Here is an 18882-nt window from a genome sequence, read left to right as displayed (position 1 = left end):
ATTTGGGATGTATTTGAGACATTTATTTCAGGTATCTCATACTGTGCTGGGAAGATGCCACAGTTCCCTTCCTGTTTTCCCAGAGGCAAAAGCCCGCTGTGGTTAACTGAGTTAACAAACATGCTGTATTCCCTGGAAAAACTCACATTATTGGTTTTCTTGCACCCTAACTGAGTGCCAGGAACAACTGTTTGGTTGCAGGTTTACCTCAGTGAGGATTAATACTGTGAACATGTGTCTGTCCTGCTAGTAACAATGGGCTGATAATTGCCAAGCAGTAAATCAGTCCTTGCAGCTGCCCAGGAGGACATCAAATAATAAAGCAGCATCTTTCAAGAAGAAAAAAATTACATGGATTAAACAGCAAGATAATATGAAAAGTAAATTTTTATTTTACTTCAAGGAAATCAAATGTTTATCTTTTTTATTCTTCTCTTGACAAATACAGATGTTTGAGGCTTTTTTTCCCCTAAATAATTTCCATTCGGCAAGGAAAAAGACCCAGCCATTGTGGATTAATGGCTTTTAATAACATCATATAGTTTGCTGCTTTGTGGAGTGGTTGCAGAAGGTTGTTAACAGTCCAGGCTAGGACCTGACTTAATGAGGATTTTATTCACACCTGTATGAATATGAGGAAAGGCCCATTTAAGTGGAGCTCAAAACCCTGATGGCTGGACTGAGGCTCTGCCCAGGCTGTTCAGCCAGCTTTCACCAGGTCTGGGGGCCTGGTGGAAAGGGGACTATTGGGGTCAAGGACTCTTCTGACATTGGTTTCTCACCTGGGCATCATGTCTGGCTGGATCAGGACTGGTCTTTGTGGTCTTTTTCAATTTGCCATTGAGTATTTGCTTTCCTGAAGTGGACTTGCTGATGAAATTTCTGCCCCTCCTGCAGTAGAGGGGATGAGATTAATCTGCACATCACATTCTTGTCAGTAAATCAGTGGGCTCAGTGTGCTTCCTGCAGCAAGATGTGGGCTTTGGTCACTTAATGCATTCTGTGAATTTTCTCTTCTTTCCTTCTTTTTCTTTCTTTCCAACATTCCCCTGGAGGTGTGGGTGTTCATATGAGATGTGAAATCCCATTGTTGGGCACAGCTTTAATTACTCCCTAAATTTTCCAGCGTGCATGTGTAAGGGTGGTTAGTTTGTGTTCAGGGGTTGGTGAAGGAGTCAAAATAAGAGTTGCTGCTTTCACAGGACATGTGTCTGACCAGGTGGTATCACAGGTCCCCTGTATTAAGTGGTGTCTGGCCATACTGGTGCACATGTTGACCTCTGTAGCCTGCCATGAGGCTCCAGTCCTCCTTCAGCCATTCTGGTTTCCACACTTGACTTCTGCAGAGAGAATTGAATCATAACATCATTTAGGTTCAAAAGGATGTCTTGAGGTCCGGCTCTTCCCCCAGCACTGCCAAGTACAGCCTAAACCATGTGCCACATCCACGTGGATTTTAAATCCCTCCAGGGCCTATAGTTTTCCAGGCTCTAATTTTCCACAAGAGTACAAATCTCTCTCCTTGCAATTGCATGGGTGAGCTGCAATTTTAAGAAGTTCATGTGATCTGGCCTTGGTGGTTTTTGGCCTCTTTAAGTTTTGGGAGGGGAAATCTGAAGTCTCCAGGCTCAGTTCTTTATTCTCTCATCTCCCTCTCATGTGAAGCTTGGCTGGAGCTTGGCTCTTGAAATACAGCAGCAGCAGCTCTATATGCTCTCACCCTGATTTTCTGCAGTGATTTATCCAATGGCTTGTTAAGCACCACCAGCCTCCCCGTTACAGGGTGCAGTTGTCTGTGTATTGGGTTGGTTTATAAGCTGTAGGCTGGTGTTGATGGCAATAAAACAGAGGAAGACAAATGCTTGGGGAGCCTGGATTATTGTGTTTGTGGACATAAATTAACATTCCCTCCCCCAGCACAAATTTGCATTTGTACTTACACAGTTCTGTACCCAAAGGTGTCAGCATGAGAAACAGAAACGCCTTCCCTTTCTAATCTTGATCAATAGATATTGCAATGGGAAGCTTCTCTGATGGGGTGGCAAGTTCTGAAGTGGGATTTATAAGCAAGAGCCACTTCTTCTCTCACCTTCTCTGCAAGAAGCACTCCCATTTCTCTTTCACAGAATCACAGAATGGTTTGAGTTGGAAGGGACCTTAAAGACCATCTTGTTCCAGCTGTCACCTTCCACTATCCCAGGCTGCTCCAAGCCCCATCCAACCTGGCCTTGGACACTGCCAGGGATTCAGGGGCAGCCACAGCTGCTCTGGGCACCCTGGGCCAGGGCCTGCCCACCCTCACAGACAGCAATTCCTTCCCAATATCCCATCCAGCCCTGCCCTCTGGCACTGGGAAGCCATTCCCTGTGTCCTGGCCCTCCATGCCTTGTCCCCAGTCCCTGTGCAGCTCTCCTGGAGCCCCTTGAGGCCCTGCCAGGGGCTCTGAGCTCTCCCTGGAGCCTTCTCTTGTGCAGCTGAACACCCCCAGCTGTCCCAGGCTGGCTGCAGAGCAGAGGGGCTCCAGCCCTGGAGCATCTCGGTGGCCTCCTCTGGACTGGCTGCAGCAGCTCCAGGTCCTTGTGCTGTTGTTCCCCAGGGCTGGGGCAGCTCTGCAGGTGGGGTCTCCCCTGAGCGGGGCAGAGGGGCAGAATCCCCCCTGCCCTGCTGCCCACGCTGGGGATCAGCCCAGGGCACGGGGGGTTCAGGTCCAGCTCTCCCCCACAGCACCCCCAGGTCCTTCTCCCAGGGCTGCTCCAGCTGCTCAGCCCAGCCTGGATTGATTCTGAGCATTGCCCGGACCCAGGTGCAGCTCTAGCACTTGGCCTTGTTAAACCTCAGAGGTTCCCTTGGGCCACTGCTTGGACTTGTCCAGCTCCCTCTGGATGGCTCTGTCCTTCAGGGGTGTCAGCTGCTCTTTGCCCCCTGGTCTGTGGTGCTTCTTGACCAGGTGGATGCTCTTCCACTGGCCCAGACTGACTGATGTGGTAAAACCTCGCTCTGCCCAGGAGTCACTCCTAGCTCCAAGTCATCACGTCTTAGCTATTTAGGCTGAGCACAGAGCATGGCTTTATTTTGGTGGGAGATCAACCTTTTATTCTTCTATGTCTCCATGTGTTTAGAAGCAGCACTTCTAAATATGGCAGGAGGAACTCTGCCACATGCTGCTAAACCTGCCCATGTAGCAATTCTCTCTCCACAAAGCCATTTGATTCCAGGTCAAGGGCAAGTTTGAACTGAAAGCAGCCCTTTCTTTATAAATACATTAAACTCTGCTTTTTTGTTTCTTTTTTCCTTTAAAAAAAAAAAATTCTGCTGAATTTCAGCTGCTAAGGGAGGAATCAGCGAGTTAGTTCCTACCTCATTTTCTGCTTCAGTAACTGAATCTAAAGCTAAGTAGGCTTTTTATTCCCTGTTTCAATTCTTGGGATCATTCTTTCAAGCCTGTTTGATCTTGGTGGAAATGCAGAGCCAGTGAGAGACCAGGTGATGATGTTAGAGATAATAACCTGGCAGCTCAAAGTAAATCAGGCTGTGTCTTTGAAATTAGCTTCCGTGATAGCTTCCCAGTGATTTCTGTTGAGTACGTGGATTTTTTTTTTTCCTGTTGGGCAAGTTCCACCTGCAGCTGCCATGCAAAGCAAAGAGCTGATGCTGGCTTCACATGGGGGATGCTTTTGCAGCTGGGAAAGGCCATCATGTGGAAAGGGTTCATATCTCTGCTTCCCACTCTCCAGTGGGTATCTTCCCACTCTGCCATATATCCAGTCTGTGGTGCATGTTATTTTCCATTATAACTAAAACAAAAAGATGTATCTGTGTCTGAAAGTGAAATGGCCTTCTTTATGAAGAGATGATCATTTACTGAAGATGCTGAAATTAATGTGTCTGGGTTTGGTGTATATACACCTCCTTTAAGCTACTTCACTGGGCAGGGAGGTGTTCGGGAAGGAATTTTTTGCTCTTGATGAGGGCAGTTTGCTCCCACAGAGCTGTGCCTCCAAAACCAGGATAAAGGGGAAACAAGGCTTTGTGAATCATGCCCTTTCAAGTCCTCTCCAGCCTTGTTTGAGAATAGGATTTACCCAGCATTTTAGGAAATTATATTTCAGATGCTAATTAATCTAATTACGTTGAAAGGACCCCTTTTTATGTCTTGGTCAACAGGAACTTCTGGGAGAAGGGGGAGTGCAGTGATTTCTGTGTCAGTGCTGTGTTGATGGAGATGGACTGAATGCTTATTTCCCAGTGCAGGTTTACCTTAAATCGACATTTTTTATATATTTATCTTATAATGGCACTTCCTTGAACTGTTCTCCTCATTTATCTCTATGCCTGTGATTAAAAAAGGAAGGAAAGCTATTTTCCCAAGGAGGCTATCTCTTAAAAATGCTGCTCATCATGTGAGGTTTCACAGGTTTCTGACATGCAATAAATAGTGAGGATCCTTCCTGCTTTTTCCTTTGGTTTTTAGTGCCTGAGGACATGTCCTGCTAAAATTATATGTACCAAAAAAAAGACTTTACTAACAAATTCATGCAAATGAGACCAATAAACTTCCCTGTATCTGTCAGCCTGCAGACCCTTTTGGAAACTTGCTACATATGGGGTAGCAACAAGGTTTTAATTTAAATTCATACATGTGGCTTTAACAGATGAACTTCGCAAATGTCGTGCCTGAAATATTTGCTAGTTTTGAGAAGTGCTGTGCTGGAGCACTGGCATGGGGAGGGATCCACGAGCTGTCTGTGGTGGTAAGGCACCTCCGGAGCCCTTTCAAAGCAGTGCTGCAACACCACATTTCTCACTGCTTTCCTCGTGTGAAAATTTGCTGTAGAAAGTTTGTATGTTGTGCTTTTCCACTGAAATATGCAGAAATTCCCTTGCCAGGGAATGGCATCTGCTACAGCTCTTTTCAAAACAGGAGATGTGTGTTGGCTTGCTTCTTTTTGTGTTTTGTTTGTGTTTAGTTTTTTTTTTTTTAATATAATGATATATTAAATTTTATGGTTTCTTCGCTTACTTTTAAAATTGTTATTGCTTAAAACAAACAGTGTTTTCTAACTGACATCAAAGTCACATAAAATCTTGTTGTAACAAGTGCTTCTGGTCAAGTTGACCAGCTTACATCATTCATTATTAATGTGTTCAGCACCTCATTAAAGAAGATAAATCAGCTTCTTGCTTCATATAACTTGAAAAAAACCCCAAACAATCTGCTGAAAGGAGACTAAAAAAACCAATCTGCTAAAAATATTAAACTGAGATGAGACTTTTCTGCCTGGATGTGTACAGAGGAGATTGATCTTGTGTGGATGCATGTGGTGTTTGCTCCACCACAGGTTGCTCCGAGGAAAGACTGATGTGTTTGACTCAAATGCCAGGGAAACCCTTGGCTGAAGTAGAAGGAGGAGAATTTATTTTAGACCAGTGGGAGTTGCTGCAGTGGGAAGGAAATGGAGAAACTTGTTTTTAAAATGTCATACAGGGCACAACCAGGGCCGGGCTCTCCTTCCCTGTGGTGGAAAAAGAAATGCAATGCAATGAAAGTGTGCTCTAAAAAATAATACTTAATAAAACAAATAAGGGTTCTGCTCCTTTCCCCCTTCTCTTTCAATTGACCTTTTGTCTTTCTCTGTCCTCTTGTTTCCTTTTTCTGTCCTTTATTTCTAGCAAGACTGAGGACTGGGGCTATCTCAATGAAGATGGAGAGCTCGGCTTGGCTTATCAAGGTTTAAAGCAAGTTGCCAGGTCAAACACTTTCTTTTTTTCCCCACTGCTGCTTCCCCTTCTCCTCCCTTTTCTTTCCCTCGTTTCTTTCTCTTGCTCTGCTGGTGCCATATAATCCTGGACAGGGCCCATTGTCCTCTCTGGGAGCAGCTGGAGGTCAGATTTCCACACTGCAGGAATTGAGACCCTCCTGTAATTTTCAGAGGAGTCATGGTTCCAACTGGCCGTTGCTGGTGGTGGCTGTTGTCACTAATGCCTGAGCTGTGATCCAGTAAGGATTATGTGACATTAATGGGAAATTGGGTGATGAAGGGGTTGGGAAGCTGGGATCTCCAAGAAGCCAAAAAAACCCTCCTATTTTATTTATTTGTTTTCCCCCAAAATGCACTAAGATATGGCACCTCTCCCAATCCTTGACCTGTTGGAAGGCGAGGGCCTGTCCTTGTATCCCAGTGCTCACTTTTGCACGATCCTGGGGGTTGTGTGCTCCCATTCAAGTGTTGCCTGTGGGTGAGAAAGGCACGTGGTGGACACCGGGTGCCATCCTTGCTCAGCTCTCCCCACGTCCTGCTCTGCTGGGCAAATATCCCTCTTGGATTCCTGTCCTGCATCACCCCTGTGCTTGGTGGCTATAGGGCTCCAAAGTATATGATTTTTTTCAACATTTAAGGGCATTAAAGAGATGAAAAATTTAAATATTTTGTGTAGAGTGGTCTAAAGGGGTTGCATCCAGAGGTATCAGAGTGAAACCAGACAATAAGAGGAAGACAATAACAGGAAGAAATAACAGCAATTATTTCACGTGTTTTTCCAAGCAGAGTAGGAACCCAGGTACACAGAAGGAGCATGTTCTTTTAAGGGTGTCTCATGGATTATCCAGGCTGAACCCAAACTAATCTCAATATGAAGAAACAAAATGAAAAATAAGTACTTAATACTTATTTCATGGTGGGTCTGTATTTTCCAAGCCTATTAAGAATGTAAGTCCTGATGGGATTATGAGGCTAACTGGATTATTGCCCATGTTTCTATAGGTGGAAAACATGCTTTTCTGTCTTGTGCTGGAAGGTGGAAGTAGAGATTGTGTTAAATTTTCTAAAGAAAACAAAAACAACAACCACATGAAACAACCTGGGGAATGATTAGTACTTTTCATCCAGGGATCTTCCCTAAAAGCATGCACTGTTTTATAAAAGTTACTAAAGAAAAACTCCAAAACAACAACAAAAAATGTTGGGTATCCCCACTGTAACAAAAAAATTCCATACATAGTTGTTCCTGTAGGGAAACAGTTCACAGCAGTGGATCACCATCAATTTCCCTGCGGACCAGAGAGAGTTGTAGCTTTTTCCCCACAGCTCTGTGTCTGTGCATGTCCTGGGTCAGTGTGAAGCTGTTGACACAGAGTCATCTTTGAGATTGCTGTTTGCATCCAGTCTCAGAAGGCCCTGAGCTGGGTGAGAGGTGATCCATAGCTCTGACCAGGCACATCCATGAGCTGCAGCAGGGGCAGGGGCTTTGTCATCCCCTTGGGTTATTCCTCTCTTGGCCACCATCGTCCTGTATACTTTGGGACTATACTTTGCAGTTTCTGGCTTGGTGGCCCTCTCTCAGAGTCCTCATACCTTCTGGAGTCACTTACTCCAGTCTTCTGGCAACAGCTGGTGGGCTGAAGGGAGATTTCCATGCAGCAGAGGGTAGGGGGCACTCTTAAAAAGATCAATTACCATGTCACCTGCCAGGTTTGTCACCATCACCATCAGCACAGGTGCCTGCAGTTAACATCTCAGTGATGAATCATTCTTCCACTGGATTTAAAAAGGCATTATGTCTTAGCAAATGGCTGGCTAATCCATTAACTGAATGTATTAGTAACCCTTTAGCTCAGCATTCCACAACCCTGCCCTGTGCCACAGTTGTCCTTGTGCAGGGCTGGAAGGTGGCCTGGTGCAGGTGAAAGGGTGGTGGGAAGGGTTGGCAGGACAAATTATTGGAGGAATACAGGGAGTGCACACCTTAAAGTGGGAGAAGGGGTGGGTTTGGTGGCTTCTCTCAGCTGTGTGTCGTGGTGTTAGTATTTGTGTGTCTTGGGCTAGAGGGAAGCCAGTTGAGGCACTGGTGAGTGTACTTCTTTTTAAACAAAGATGGATGGAAGCTCTACAAACAACTATGAGGAATGGAGGGTTTCATCTGCCTTTTATGATACTCCCAGCTGTAGCAAACAAAGCCAGTGGCATTCCAGCTGAACACAGCCATTTGCAAGACCTGCAGTTCAGTTCTCAAGAGTGAGAATTGATGTTTGACAGGAAAGGAGCACAGGAACAAATGTCCTTCAAGCTGAGCTTTTGAAAACAAAACCTCCAGGTGTTGATCTGTGAAGCTTTCTTGCCATGCATTTGCTTTTTGCAAGTAAAGGAACCTGGATGTTTGATTCAGTTAAATAAAAAAGGGTGCTTTGGGATTTTTCCCTCACTTTATTTAAAAAAACCAACCAACATTTGATTTCATATCTCTTTAATTTCAAAAGTATTTCATCTGCAGTATACAAATGACAGACTAATGTGGCAATTATAGCCACAGCTTCTTGTTTGTCAGTTTTATAGGGAGGTTGACTGGGAATATCTCCCAAGTTGGCTAATTTTGAAGGATCTAAACTCAAGTGGTGGTTACTACCATCATGCTGACATCACAGACTGATCAGTGTGGTCCTGTTCTCAGGTTGCTGGAAGCACAGCTACAGGATCAGAGAAGGGAGCATGAGGAGGAGATGGAAGCTCTGAGAAACCAGGTGGATTTAATGCAAGAGGAGCTGGAGAAGCAGCAGCAGGCATTCTTGCAGACTCTGCAGCTCTCTCCAGAGGTCCAGGTGGAGTTCGGACTTCAGCAAGAAATTACACGGCTGACCAATGAAAACCTGGTAAGAGGCTGTGCTGAAAACACAGGAAGAGGGGAAAATACAGTTTGAGAGAAAGGAGATAGGAAGCATAACAGGGAGGGGAGGGCACTGGGATCTCATTCACCCCTCCTAAACTCTGTGCAGAATCCATCAGCATCTCCCACTGGTGCATTTGGGAGCGTTGGTACTTGGCCTTGAGCTGATGTTCCATGGCTGTGTGACTTTTGTGACTACATAGGTGCTTTATTTTTAAATATTTTTAAATGCTTTTTTTAAGCCTGTCTACTTTGTGGCACTGCCTTCCACATCAGATCACTGGGGACCCCTCTACTCTGTTAGGCACAAAGGCAGCACAATTCTGCCTTTCACCTTGCTTGCTTTTATTGGAAGTGTGGAGGGGCAGTTGCCTCTCCAAAAAGTTGGCCTGGATGATCATAAATTTTCCCTTTCTCCCCTTGTGTATCTGTGTGCAAGGTCTGGAGGGAATGTTGGCACCTCCTGAATTTTTGCCTTTTTCAACAACTCCAGTATCTAAATAAACTGTTTGAATGTGATTAACAGCCAGGATTAAATACTGTGGGGGGTGCTCCTCTTCCACCAAGGTGCTCACACCATGCCTTGGTGATGCACAGACCAGGCTTCAGCTTCTAACTCACCCCAAATGAGTTGTTCTTGGGTTTAATGTTGGGAGTTTTTTTAAATGCATCTTCTGTCTTTCAGGATCTTAAAGAATTGCTGGAAAAGTTGGAAAAGAATGAAAAGAAGCTGAAGAAGCAACTGAAGATTTACATGAAGAAGATCCAAGATTTTGAAGGTGACTTTTGTGTTGGGAGATACTGGGTTGGGGGAACTGCACTTGGGTTTTACTCCTTTGGCCAGCCTTGGAGAGCTGCAGGGTTTGGGGTTTTTTTTCCCCCCTCTTTTCCTTTCTATGAAAGTAAGATTTTGCTTGTTCTGGCACTGAACTAGCAGCAGGCACTGAGCTGACACTGACCCTGTACCAGGGTTTGGAGGATATTTAAGGAAACCTTTTTGCTGTCAATGCAATGACTCAGGCAGAGACACAGAAAGGAGCCCAGTGGCCAGCAGAAAAATGCTCTGATCTGTCAATTTTGAAGGGGGGATTATAACCCTTTAGTATTAAAATGTTTATGTATATTCTGCTTGATGAGAAAGCACCTTAAATGTGGCATCTGTGTTGTACAGAAAGCGCTTCCTGTTCTCTGGAGAAGCCGTGATTAATCAGAGAGCCCCATTCTCATGAGTTAATTTCTGGAAACCAGGCATTAAGTGAAATTAAGCTGAATAACTGGAGGGTTTCCACGGCTCGCCCAGCTGGTCTCTGTCAGTGTGATTTGCATGCTGCTTGCTGCAGTATTTACATGCTGGTCTCTTCTGCTTTATTACACTTCAGCAGTGTGCCACTGAGGTTTGCAGCTTTGCAGGCAGACAGAAGATGACATGCTCAGGGATTCTGCATTGCCTGTCTGCTTTTTGCCCCATTGTGTGAAAATCATACACTAGGGTTGCTACCTTCTAGCCTGTGGTCTCTTGGAAAATAAAAAATGGCTTCATTTTTTCCTCTTTCAGGTTCAAGTTTTGCACTTTTTCTTTCATTCATAGTCAGAACTCTGCAGACTGGTAATCCAGGACCTGATTGTTTACATTTTTATAAGTCTGTCAAAGCTCATGACATTATTGGGAATTTAATATATAACTTTTTGACTTGCTGTCTGCACTTAAGGCCAGTGAAGGGCCTGAGAAGTGGTTGATTTCCAGGTGCCACTGTTGATGCACTTTTCTCTTCACAGCATCACAGACAATGGTGCCAGTGGAGAGGAGGTCACATGAGCGGAACATGCAGGTTGCTGTCCAGAGGAAGGAGAAAGATTTTCAGGGAATGCTGGAATATTACAAGGAAGATGAGCCGCTTCTCATCCGAAACCTCATTACAGGTGGGGAACTTGCTCTGCTCCTCTGCCTGGCTGCTTCTTCTCCTGCCTGGGGGAGTTTGTAAACCTGAGATTAAAAAATCAAGGTAGACAAATAGATCTTCTCAGTTAATCCCTTCTGGGGCTGCATGTTTGTGGTGATGGCAGTTTGGGTAGCTGAAGTAGTGCTGCACTAAGCAGACAGACCAGTATGGATACAATCCCCTCGGGTAGCAAAAAATGGGAAATGCAAAGCGAGGCTGCAGTTTTTAGAGCAGGCAGTAACTTGCTGAGCTTCCTATGTTGTGAAAGATAGGGAGAGGATGGCAGAAGGATAGACCCCTGGGATCTGGCACAGCAGTGGAACAAAGGGAGTTCGGTTTATGAGGTAGTAACAGACAACAGATAATGAACTTGTGAGCTCCTCTGCACTGCACAGCCTGGTCAGAATTGATGCAGCATCCCCTCACTCAGTGCTGTTCCAGAAGTTAGGGTTCCCTGGCTAGGCATTGGTATTTACCACCACTCTCTAACCCCAGCGGAACCTAGTGAGGATCCCAAAAGTGTTCAAAGAGCAGTGCTAGCCCATTGCTGTGGGCATTGAAGTTCCCCATATCAGACAGTCTTGTTCTTTAGAGGCTCCAGATGCCCACAGCTGCCATTAGGATTCAGTATCTTGAGGGAAAGAGCGATTTAATGTGTCATCAGTTCAGAGAGGGGATTTATAGCTTGTGGGAGGTATTCCTGAAAGCTTCAGGGAGCTGTTCCAAGGTGTTTTGTGTGCTGCTGGGGTAGGGTTTTATGTGGTAAAGAAGCTCTGTTTCTACTGTGCATCCATAAGGTGAAATGGGGTGGTGCAGACAGGGCTGCCCTCCCAAGCCCTTGTGCTGAGGGTCTAGGGCAGGTCCCTCTGCCCTGCAGCTGGACCTCTGGCTCTGTGTCCATGCTGCAGAGAGGGATGCAAGTTGCAGAGCCAAAATACCGTTTTCCCCAGGGCTGAGGGGAGAGGGGTTTGCCTGGGTACATCTCCAGCTCTGGCGTTCTCTGCTTCACCTGTCAATTGGGGAAACTCAAGTTTGGCTTTTTTTTGTGAATTTTTTTATTTCTTAATTGTCAAATCTTCTAGATCTCAAGCCCCAGGCGGTGTCTGCTACTGTCCCCTGCCTTCCTGCTTACATCCTCTACATGTGCATCAGACACGCAGATTACATCAATGATGACCAGAAGGTGCACTCCTTGCTCACCTCCACCATCAATGGCGTTAAGAAAGTGCTGAAGGCAGGTGCCCATTTGCTCTTATCTCGGGGCTGAGAGGTATCAGGTGGTAATAACCATGTCCAAGTGTGTGGCACTCAGCTCTCACAGCAATTTTCAAGCCAAATTGCTCTTAGAGCCTCCCTTTTTAGAAGAACAAGAACTGTGATCTTAGCAATAAAATTGTTTGAATTTAGAGATTAAAAAAAAAGTTTGCGGGGAAGAAATGGCTAATACTGCCCCAGCTGCAGAGTGAAAACTTCCTGATTTTGGGTGGGGAAACTCAGAATCACTTTGTTTTGTGATGCCATCACCCCCCACTGGAAGGGAGGGGGGCATCTCACATGTTTTCACTTTGTCTCTGCAGAAGCACCACGATGACTTCGAGATGACGTCGTTCTGGCTGGCGAACACGTGCCGCCTCCTGCACTGCCTGAAGCAGTACAGCGGGGAAGAGGTGAGAACCTGGCCTGGGGGGTGGTGGGCAGCCCTGCAGGGAGTGTCCTGCATCCTCCTGGCACCAGGGGTTTCCCCCTGACTGTGGGATGGGGCCACTCAGACTTCCCTCCTTGGTTAATCTGGATATAGCACGGCAGCTCCTGGGATAGCTCCTAAAAGCACAGAATGGTTGGGGTTGGAAGGGACCTCAGAGCTCATCCAGTGCCACCCCTGCCATGGGCAGGGACACCTTCCACTGTCCCAGGCTGCTCTAAGCCCCATCCAGCCTGGCCTTGGACACTGCAGAAATCCAGGGGCAGCCCCAGCTGCTCTGGGCACCCTGGGCCAGGGCCTCCCCACCCTCACAGCCAGGAAGGAATTCCCAATATCCCATCCAGCCCTGCCCTCTGGCACTGGGAAGCCATTCCCTGGGTCCTGTCCCTCCATGCCTTGTCCCCAGTCCCTGTGCAGCTCTCCTGGAGCTCCTTGAGGCCCTGCCAGGGGCTCTGAGCTCTCCCTGGAGCCTTCTCTTGTGCAGCTGAACACCTCCAGCTCTCTCATTCTATCTGTGGTGGGCTGTTTTGGAGGCTGTTATCCTGGTTTTAGTTGGTCCCACAGCTTTTCATTAACTAATATTTCATAGCTTGGAATAAGTTTTATTAAAGCTGTTCCTTTCCAACAAAAATGGGATTAGCACAGTCCTCCTAGAACATTACACACTGCCATCCTTATAGCTATGCATTCTGCATATTAAAATTTTCAACAGACCCAAATGTTGGGGGTTTTTTTTAAATCTTGATTTTTGTTAGATATATTGAGCATTCAAACTTTAAGAAAAAAAAATTCAAACAATTAAATTAACTATTCAGGTTATTCAAAAGATAAGGATTTGTGTGTAAAAACTTCGCACTGGATTTTGAAGATTTAAAATGAAAAGTTAAATTAAAAATATTTTAGAAAATACTTACTAGCAGTTATGCTCTTGTTTGCCCTCTTCTGTTTGGAGAATAATATTGCATTTAAAGAAAATCCTCCCCAGAAAACCAGCTGGGCTAAAACACAGTCTTAAATTTTACGTTGTTTGCCATGATTTACTGTGTTAAATGAAGCAGCTGTTTGCAAATTCCACTGGCAATTTGGTGCAAAAAATAGAGGGGAGAAATACTTCTGAGCAGTTTCCAAAATACTGTTATCTCCAGTTTTAAATCCAGGCTATTTTTAATAAATGGTTTAAAAGAAAATCCCAAACCACGTGCAGTCCTGTCATGTGAAGAGCTTGATGCTCTTCGATTAGTCAGGAAAATGAGGAAATTGTGAAATCAACTCAAATTTGTACATGCTGTATTTTTCTAGTCAGCAACCAACAAAAACAGTTCCATAATTCTAATTTTCACACCAAATAAGACCATATGAGCAGGCAATTAAAGCATCTGTGTTAATTAAAACATCGCATTGGCTTCTGCCACTAAAACTGGTATTAATATCTGAGCCCAGAACTGAGGGCTTGCAGCAGCCAAATGCGGGATTAGAGCTCAGCTGTATCAGCAAAAGGCAGGCAACAATTTCAGTTATTTGGGGAGATTTATGAATTTCAGAACAGTTTAAAATGTTGTCAAAGCACATAACATGCAGGCACAATTTTTTTCCCCCAATTTTATAAAAATCTTAATTTTAAAATACTTTGTTTCCAATAAAAACAGTTGCAATTCAAAGGGATAAGCACATAGCTATAAAGTAGTGTCAGAGGGCCTGAAATGTCATTTTCTAATCCTGTGTGTTGCAGTTAATACAAATGTGCAGGTCCTTGGTAAGGATAAAATGAACAACTGGTAGTTTAATGATTTTCTTCAAAAAGTAGTCCTCTAGTAATAACTTATGAACAAATGCCTGAGTAAATCAAAGGTGATATATGAATTTTTTTCTTTTCTATAATGTACTTTGGTAACATGTTTTGGTATATTGTACTCTAAGGGTGCCGGGGGGTTTTAATGCAGTGATTTTGATGGACTGTAAGTGGGTGGGATAACAAACCTGGGTGCTTTAATTTCCTGTTCAGGGTTTCATGACCCAAAACACCGCGAAGCAGAACGAGCACTGCCTGAAGAACTTTGACCTGACCGAGTACCGCCAGGTGCTGGGCCACCTCTCCATCCAGATCTACCAGCAGCTCATCAACATTGCCGGGGGCATCCTGCAGCCCATGATCGGTGAGCTCACAGCACGCTGCCCTTTAGCAAGGGCTTTCTTGGCCCAGATTATCTGCTCTGGCTGCTTTTCAGACCTTTGCACACTGCCAGCTTGACCTGGGAGAGTTTTCATCTTCCTCCATGATAGAAACTAATAAGGATGAGGGTTTTTCCCCCCACTACAGAAGATACCGCTTTCATTTCTGTTGGGGAGGAAGTGGAAGAGGTGAGGTTGTGCTGCCAGACCAGGTTTGTGGTTAATCTTTTTATGGATGGAAATGTACATTATAAGGGAGGAAAGGATTGGGAAGAGGAAAAAGAGTCATAAAAACCTTGTTTTCCGAGAGTGAGAGAAGGTATGAGAAGAGTTACTTCTTCAGCCAAATCCCTGAGGATTCATCTGAGGAATGCCCCATCCCTGCAAGTGTCCCAGGCCTGGTTGGACAGGGTTTGAACAGTGGAAAGTGTCCCTGCCCACGGCAGGGGTGTTGAACCTAAATGTCCTTTAAGGTCTCTTCCAAACCAAACTGTTGTATAATTCTAGGATATTTGTGTGTGTTTTTAACTATTTTGTATTATCAGAGTAAACCAGCCATCCATGGATCTGTCCTGCTCTCGGTTCTCGCAGCATCCATGGCGTTGCATCACTGAGACTGATACGTGTTCATTGCAGCCCACGGAGGGATCAGTTCCTCCCTCTAGTGACCAATATGTGACTGCAGGCTTTTTAGCCCTTCTATCCCCTTTTTTCAGTGCCTGCAGTGTTGGAAAATGAGAGCATCCAGGGGCTTTCCAGTGTCAAACCGATGGGCTACAGGAAATACTCCTCCGCTGTGGCAGAAGGTGACAGCTCCTACAGCTTGGACGAAATGATTCGCCAGCTGAACACATTCCACAGCATCATGTGTGACCAGGGCCTGGACCCAGAGATCATCCAGCAGGTGTTCAAGCAGCTCTTCTACATGATCAATGCCGTCGCCCTGAACAACCTCCTGCTGAGGAAGGACGTCTGCTCGTGGAGCACGGGCATGCAGCTGAGGTGGGGCTGGGGCTGGGGGCATGGCTGTGCCTGCTTAGGGAAGTTTTGTTAATGTTATAAGTTGGTGGAAAATAGGAAAATAAAGTGCATTTCTCAGTGTAAATTAGTCAAATCTTCCTTTTGCTACCCTCTCTCTTTCCCACACTGGATCTTTGTGTGTTCCCCTTGAGCTGGAGAGTGGGCACAGCAAAAGTGTTTTCTATGTAGATATTCTCAAAGGTACCTGGGTATCTTGCAGGATCTTGTTAGCATTTAAAAGCTGGTTAAAAGCTTCATTTTAATTGTTGAAACTTGGAGGAATCTGAATGCTGTAGAAAAGCACCTCCCTTGTATTGTTCAGCTGTTACAGGGTTCATCTATTTGTAAAGTACTTACAGTATAAATTTTACTCAGAGTTGTTGAGTATTAAGCTTTAGTCTGATTGCCTCATGCTGTGTGTATCACAAAAAGCCACATACACCAACACTGCAACAAAACTTGAGTCCCAAAGAGGCCTTTTGAGATGCTATTCTTATCTCTCAGCTCACATCTTGTCTTGATTGCTTATCCAGGTTTAACATAAGCCAGCTGGAGGAATGGCTGCGTGGAAAGAATCTGCAGCAGAGTGGAGCAGCACAAACTTTGGAGCCCTTGATTCAGGCAGCACAGCTCCTGCAGCTGAAAAAGAAAACCTCGGAGGATGCTGAGGCCATCTGCTCCTTGTGCACGTCACTCACGACCCAGCAGGTGGGGAGCAGGCCTGGGGTTTACAGCACAGGGTGTGGATAATTAAGGAGTGGGAAAGGGTGGTCTCCTGCTGCCAGCTCTTCAGTGCTCAGCCTCAGCGTGCCATTCCTTCAGTGGGCACAACTTGCCCTTTCCAGGACTGATGTTATGTCTTGGCCCCTCTCAGAGCTGGTCACAGCAGTGGCTCCTCTTTTATGGTGTCACTGATGGCACTGGAGCTCCAGAAATGTGCAAAAATGAAACCCAGACCCAAGGAGTTTGTTGTGTAAGTTGGATTCTTGACATTTTAAACCCACCTGTTGTCTTTTGCCAGGTCTTAAACTGGCTATGTCTGCAGGATGCCCACCAAGGATTCATATTTGGGGCGGAAGGTTGAGAAGTGCCAACCTAGGCTGGCTGGATCTGATCTTAAACTTTGAGACTCCATTCCTGGAGGATATAAACTCACATTTTTTACTGCTGGTTTGCCCGTCCTTAATTTGATACTGTTGTAGGAAGGGAGAAGTGAGATGTGTGAGCTGATTTCCAGTGGTTCTCAGAGAGCCTTTCGAATATATCTCCATCACCCTGTCCTGAACATGCATTTTTGAGAAAAGCTGAGGGGTGGTAAGGGAGGAGGAGTGAGGGAGCATCAAGAGAAGTATTGTAGAGGTGACATCAGAAGTCATCCATGTCACCATGTGCCAGCCAAGTGGAGTCCCTGTATAAATCTGTTGTCTAAGTCTATTCCCAATTTACAAACGTTGCCATAAGAAGTGGTTTTAACAGGTCCAGAGATCTTGTAATACCTTAGAGCAGGCAAAGAGAAACACCAGGATGATACTTGTGCTGGTTCTGTTCTCAGTTTGGTCATGGCAGATGTGTTGTGGACATACAATGACAAACTGCTGGTGGTGCTTTGTGTTCTGGAAAAGTTTGGCTTCTCACGACTGTAACCCTGTTTTGTTTTCAACAGATTGTAAAGATACTTAATCTCTACACTCCTGTGAATGAGTTTGAAGAACGTGTGACAGTAGCTTTCATACGAAACATACAGGTAAATTTAAAGGGCTGTCAATTGGAGGGCTTGAATGATGTCTCTGTAGTTTTAGTGACATCTGTATTAAATCACTGCTAACTCGGGCATTTTGTAAAAGGCATGGTGCTGCAGGTTGTCCTGAACTCAGTTCTCCATGTGTGTGCATACATTTACAGCACACAGCTGCAGGGCTAACCAGGCTGTTAATCACAGAGGGCAATAAGCACTCAAATCCCCAGCTCAGATAATTCAGCTCTTCAGTAGCAACACGACTGGGGATTAAGGTTGCAGGAGTCAACAAAGCATTGGTGAAATGGAGTTACTTCTGAGATAGGAGGTAGAAATTGGCAAGGACAAATAAACAAATTAAAGCCAAACATCTTTTAATGCTCACGAGGAGCAGGCAGGAAAAGGAAAGGCATGTGTTCAGGTACCCCCAGAACGTATCTCCATGGTTGAGCAGCTGAATCAAAGGTGCTCTGCTGGTATCATATCGTCCTGGTTTTGCTGTGCATGGGGGGTCATCTTGTTTCCAGGACTTGTATCTTACTTTGTGGTCTGTAGAAAATGTAACCAGGTTCTCCTGTTTCCTATAGTCTGTATAGAAATTCCTGTAAATACTTGCTCAGAGGAAAGCTGCTGCAGAAGAGAACATAATAGTTCTCACTGTTTTCTGCAGTATGTATAAAATTATGTACATTCTCAAACCTTTGATAGTGTTAAACACCACAAGAAAAGGCAACAACTGATGCTAAACTTGTTTTCTTCTCCCACACCCAACAGAAGCACTTGCAAGAACGGAATGACCCTCCACAGCTGCTGTTAGACTTCAAGCACATGTTCCCAGTTCTGTTCCCATTCAACCCATCCGCCATCACCATGGACTCCATTCATCTCCCTGCTTCTCTCAACTTGGATTTTCTCAATAAAGTCTGAAGAAAGTAGAATTAAGCTCCCCTCTCACACCCAGAGACCTCCAGCAACGGAAGAAAAAAATCATGAAAGGAATTCAAGGAGCTCTTTAAATATGGACCAAATAGGCTTATGGAAGAACCAGTGCACAGTAACAAATGGATGCTAAAATGTACACTAAAAAAGACACTGGTCTGTATGTGATTTTTTTTTTTGGTAATTTGCAGCTCAGAAATAAGGATACTTGAAAAGTTAGATGTATTTTTTACTGCTTGATTTTATGTTGACATAGTTCAAAGCCCATAATCATCTCCAAAAGCTACTAACAAAAAAGGATAAAAGTGGGAGACAGCTTATTTTGATCTTCATAGGTGTCTATGACAAAAACAAAATCTGAGACACTTGTGCTGCCTTGAAGGATGTAATTTGTCTAGTAGGAGGTGGTCTTGTGTGTGTGAATAACAGAACATGCAGTTCTGCCTCCAGTTGTTGCTAGTAACTGCATCCACAGTAGTGAATTCAGAAGGTAAATTGCAGGAGGTACATATTTATCACACCAGAAAGGTAACAGGGCTGGGATGCTGCTTGTTTCCACTGATGTGGAATTTGTCACAAATTCTATGTTTGAGAACAGTTGTTGCTCCTCCTAAATACATTCAGTGCATCTGCTTAGTGGAAATTTAAATAAATTGGCAGGACTTTGTTACATTGGACTTTGTTACACTACCAAATTTACATTAGCAAAGGTTTTGTCC

The 18882-nt window shown here is 44.8% G+C and overlaps 2 protein-coding genes across 2 annotated transcripts in view; both read left to right on the top strand.

Annotated features, from left to right (window-relative positions):
• The window catches only part of MYO5B (myosin VB), a gene marked incomplete at both ends in the record, with an annotated part of 146343 nt that extends 128192 nt beyond the window's left edge, over positions 1-18151 (top strand). Inside the window, 11 exons of the mRNA XM_082301027.1 lie at positions 5671-5748; positions 8446-8644; positions 9344-9437; positions 10435-10578; positions 11681-11832; positions 12176-12265; positions 14303-14453; positions 15186-15471; positions 16023-16197; positions 17153-17233; positions 17999-18151. Of these exons, the coding sequence (XP_082157153.1) occupies positions 5671-5748; positions 8446-8644; positions 9344-9437; positions 10435-10578; positions 11681-11832; positions 12176-12265; positions 14303-14453; positions 15186-15471; positions 16023-16197; positions 17153-17233; positions 17999-18151 (1603 nt within the window). The remainder of the gene's footprint in view (positions 1-5670; positions 5749-8445; positions 8645-9343; positions 9438-10434; positions 10579-11680; positions 11833-12175; positions 12266-14302; positions 14454-15185; positions 15472-16022; positions 16198-17152; positions 17234-17998) is intronic.
• Positions 1-18882, top strand: part of LOC309585102 (large ribosomal subunit protein uL22) — a 369655-nt gene that overhangs the window by 216450 nt on the left and 134323 nt on the right. The gene's annotated exons all lie outside the window — the stretch shown is intronic.

The sequence above is a fragment of the Coloeus monedula genome, assembly GCF_965178545.1.
Source record: "Coloeus monedula genome assembly, chromosome: Z".
Lineage (NCBI taxonomy): Eukaryota > Metazoa > Chordata > Aves > Passeriformes > Corvidae > Coloeus > Coloeus monedula.
Note: the sequence above shows the minus strand (reverse complement) of the source record. Positions and strands in the feature narration are given on the sequence as shown.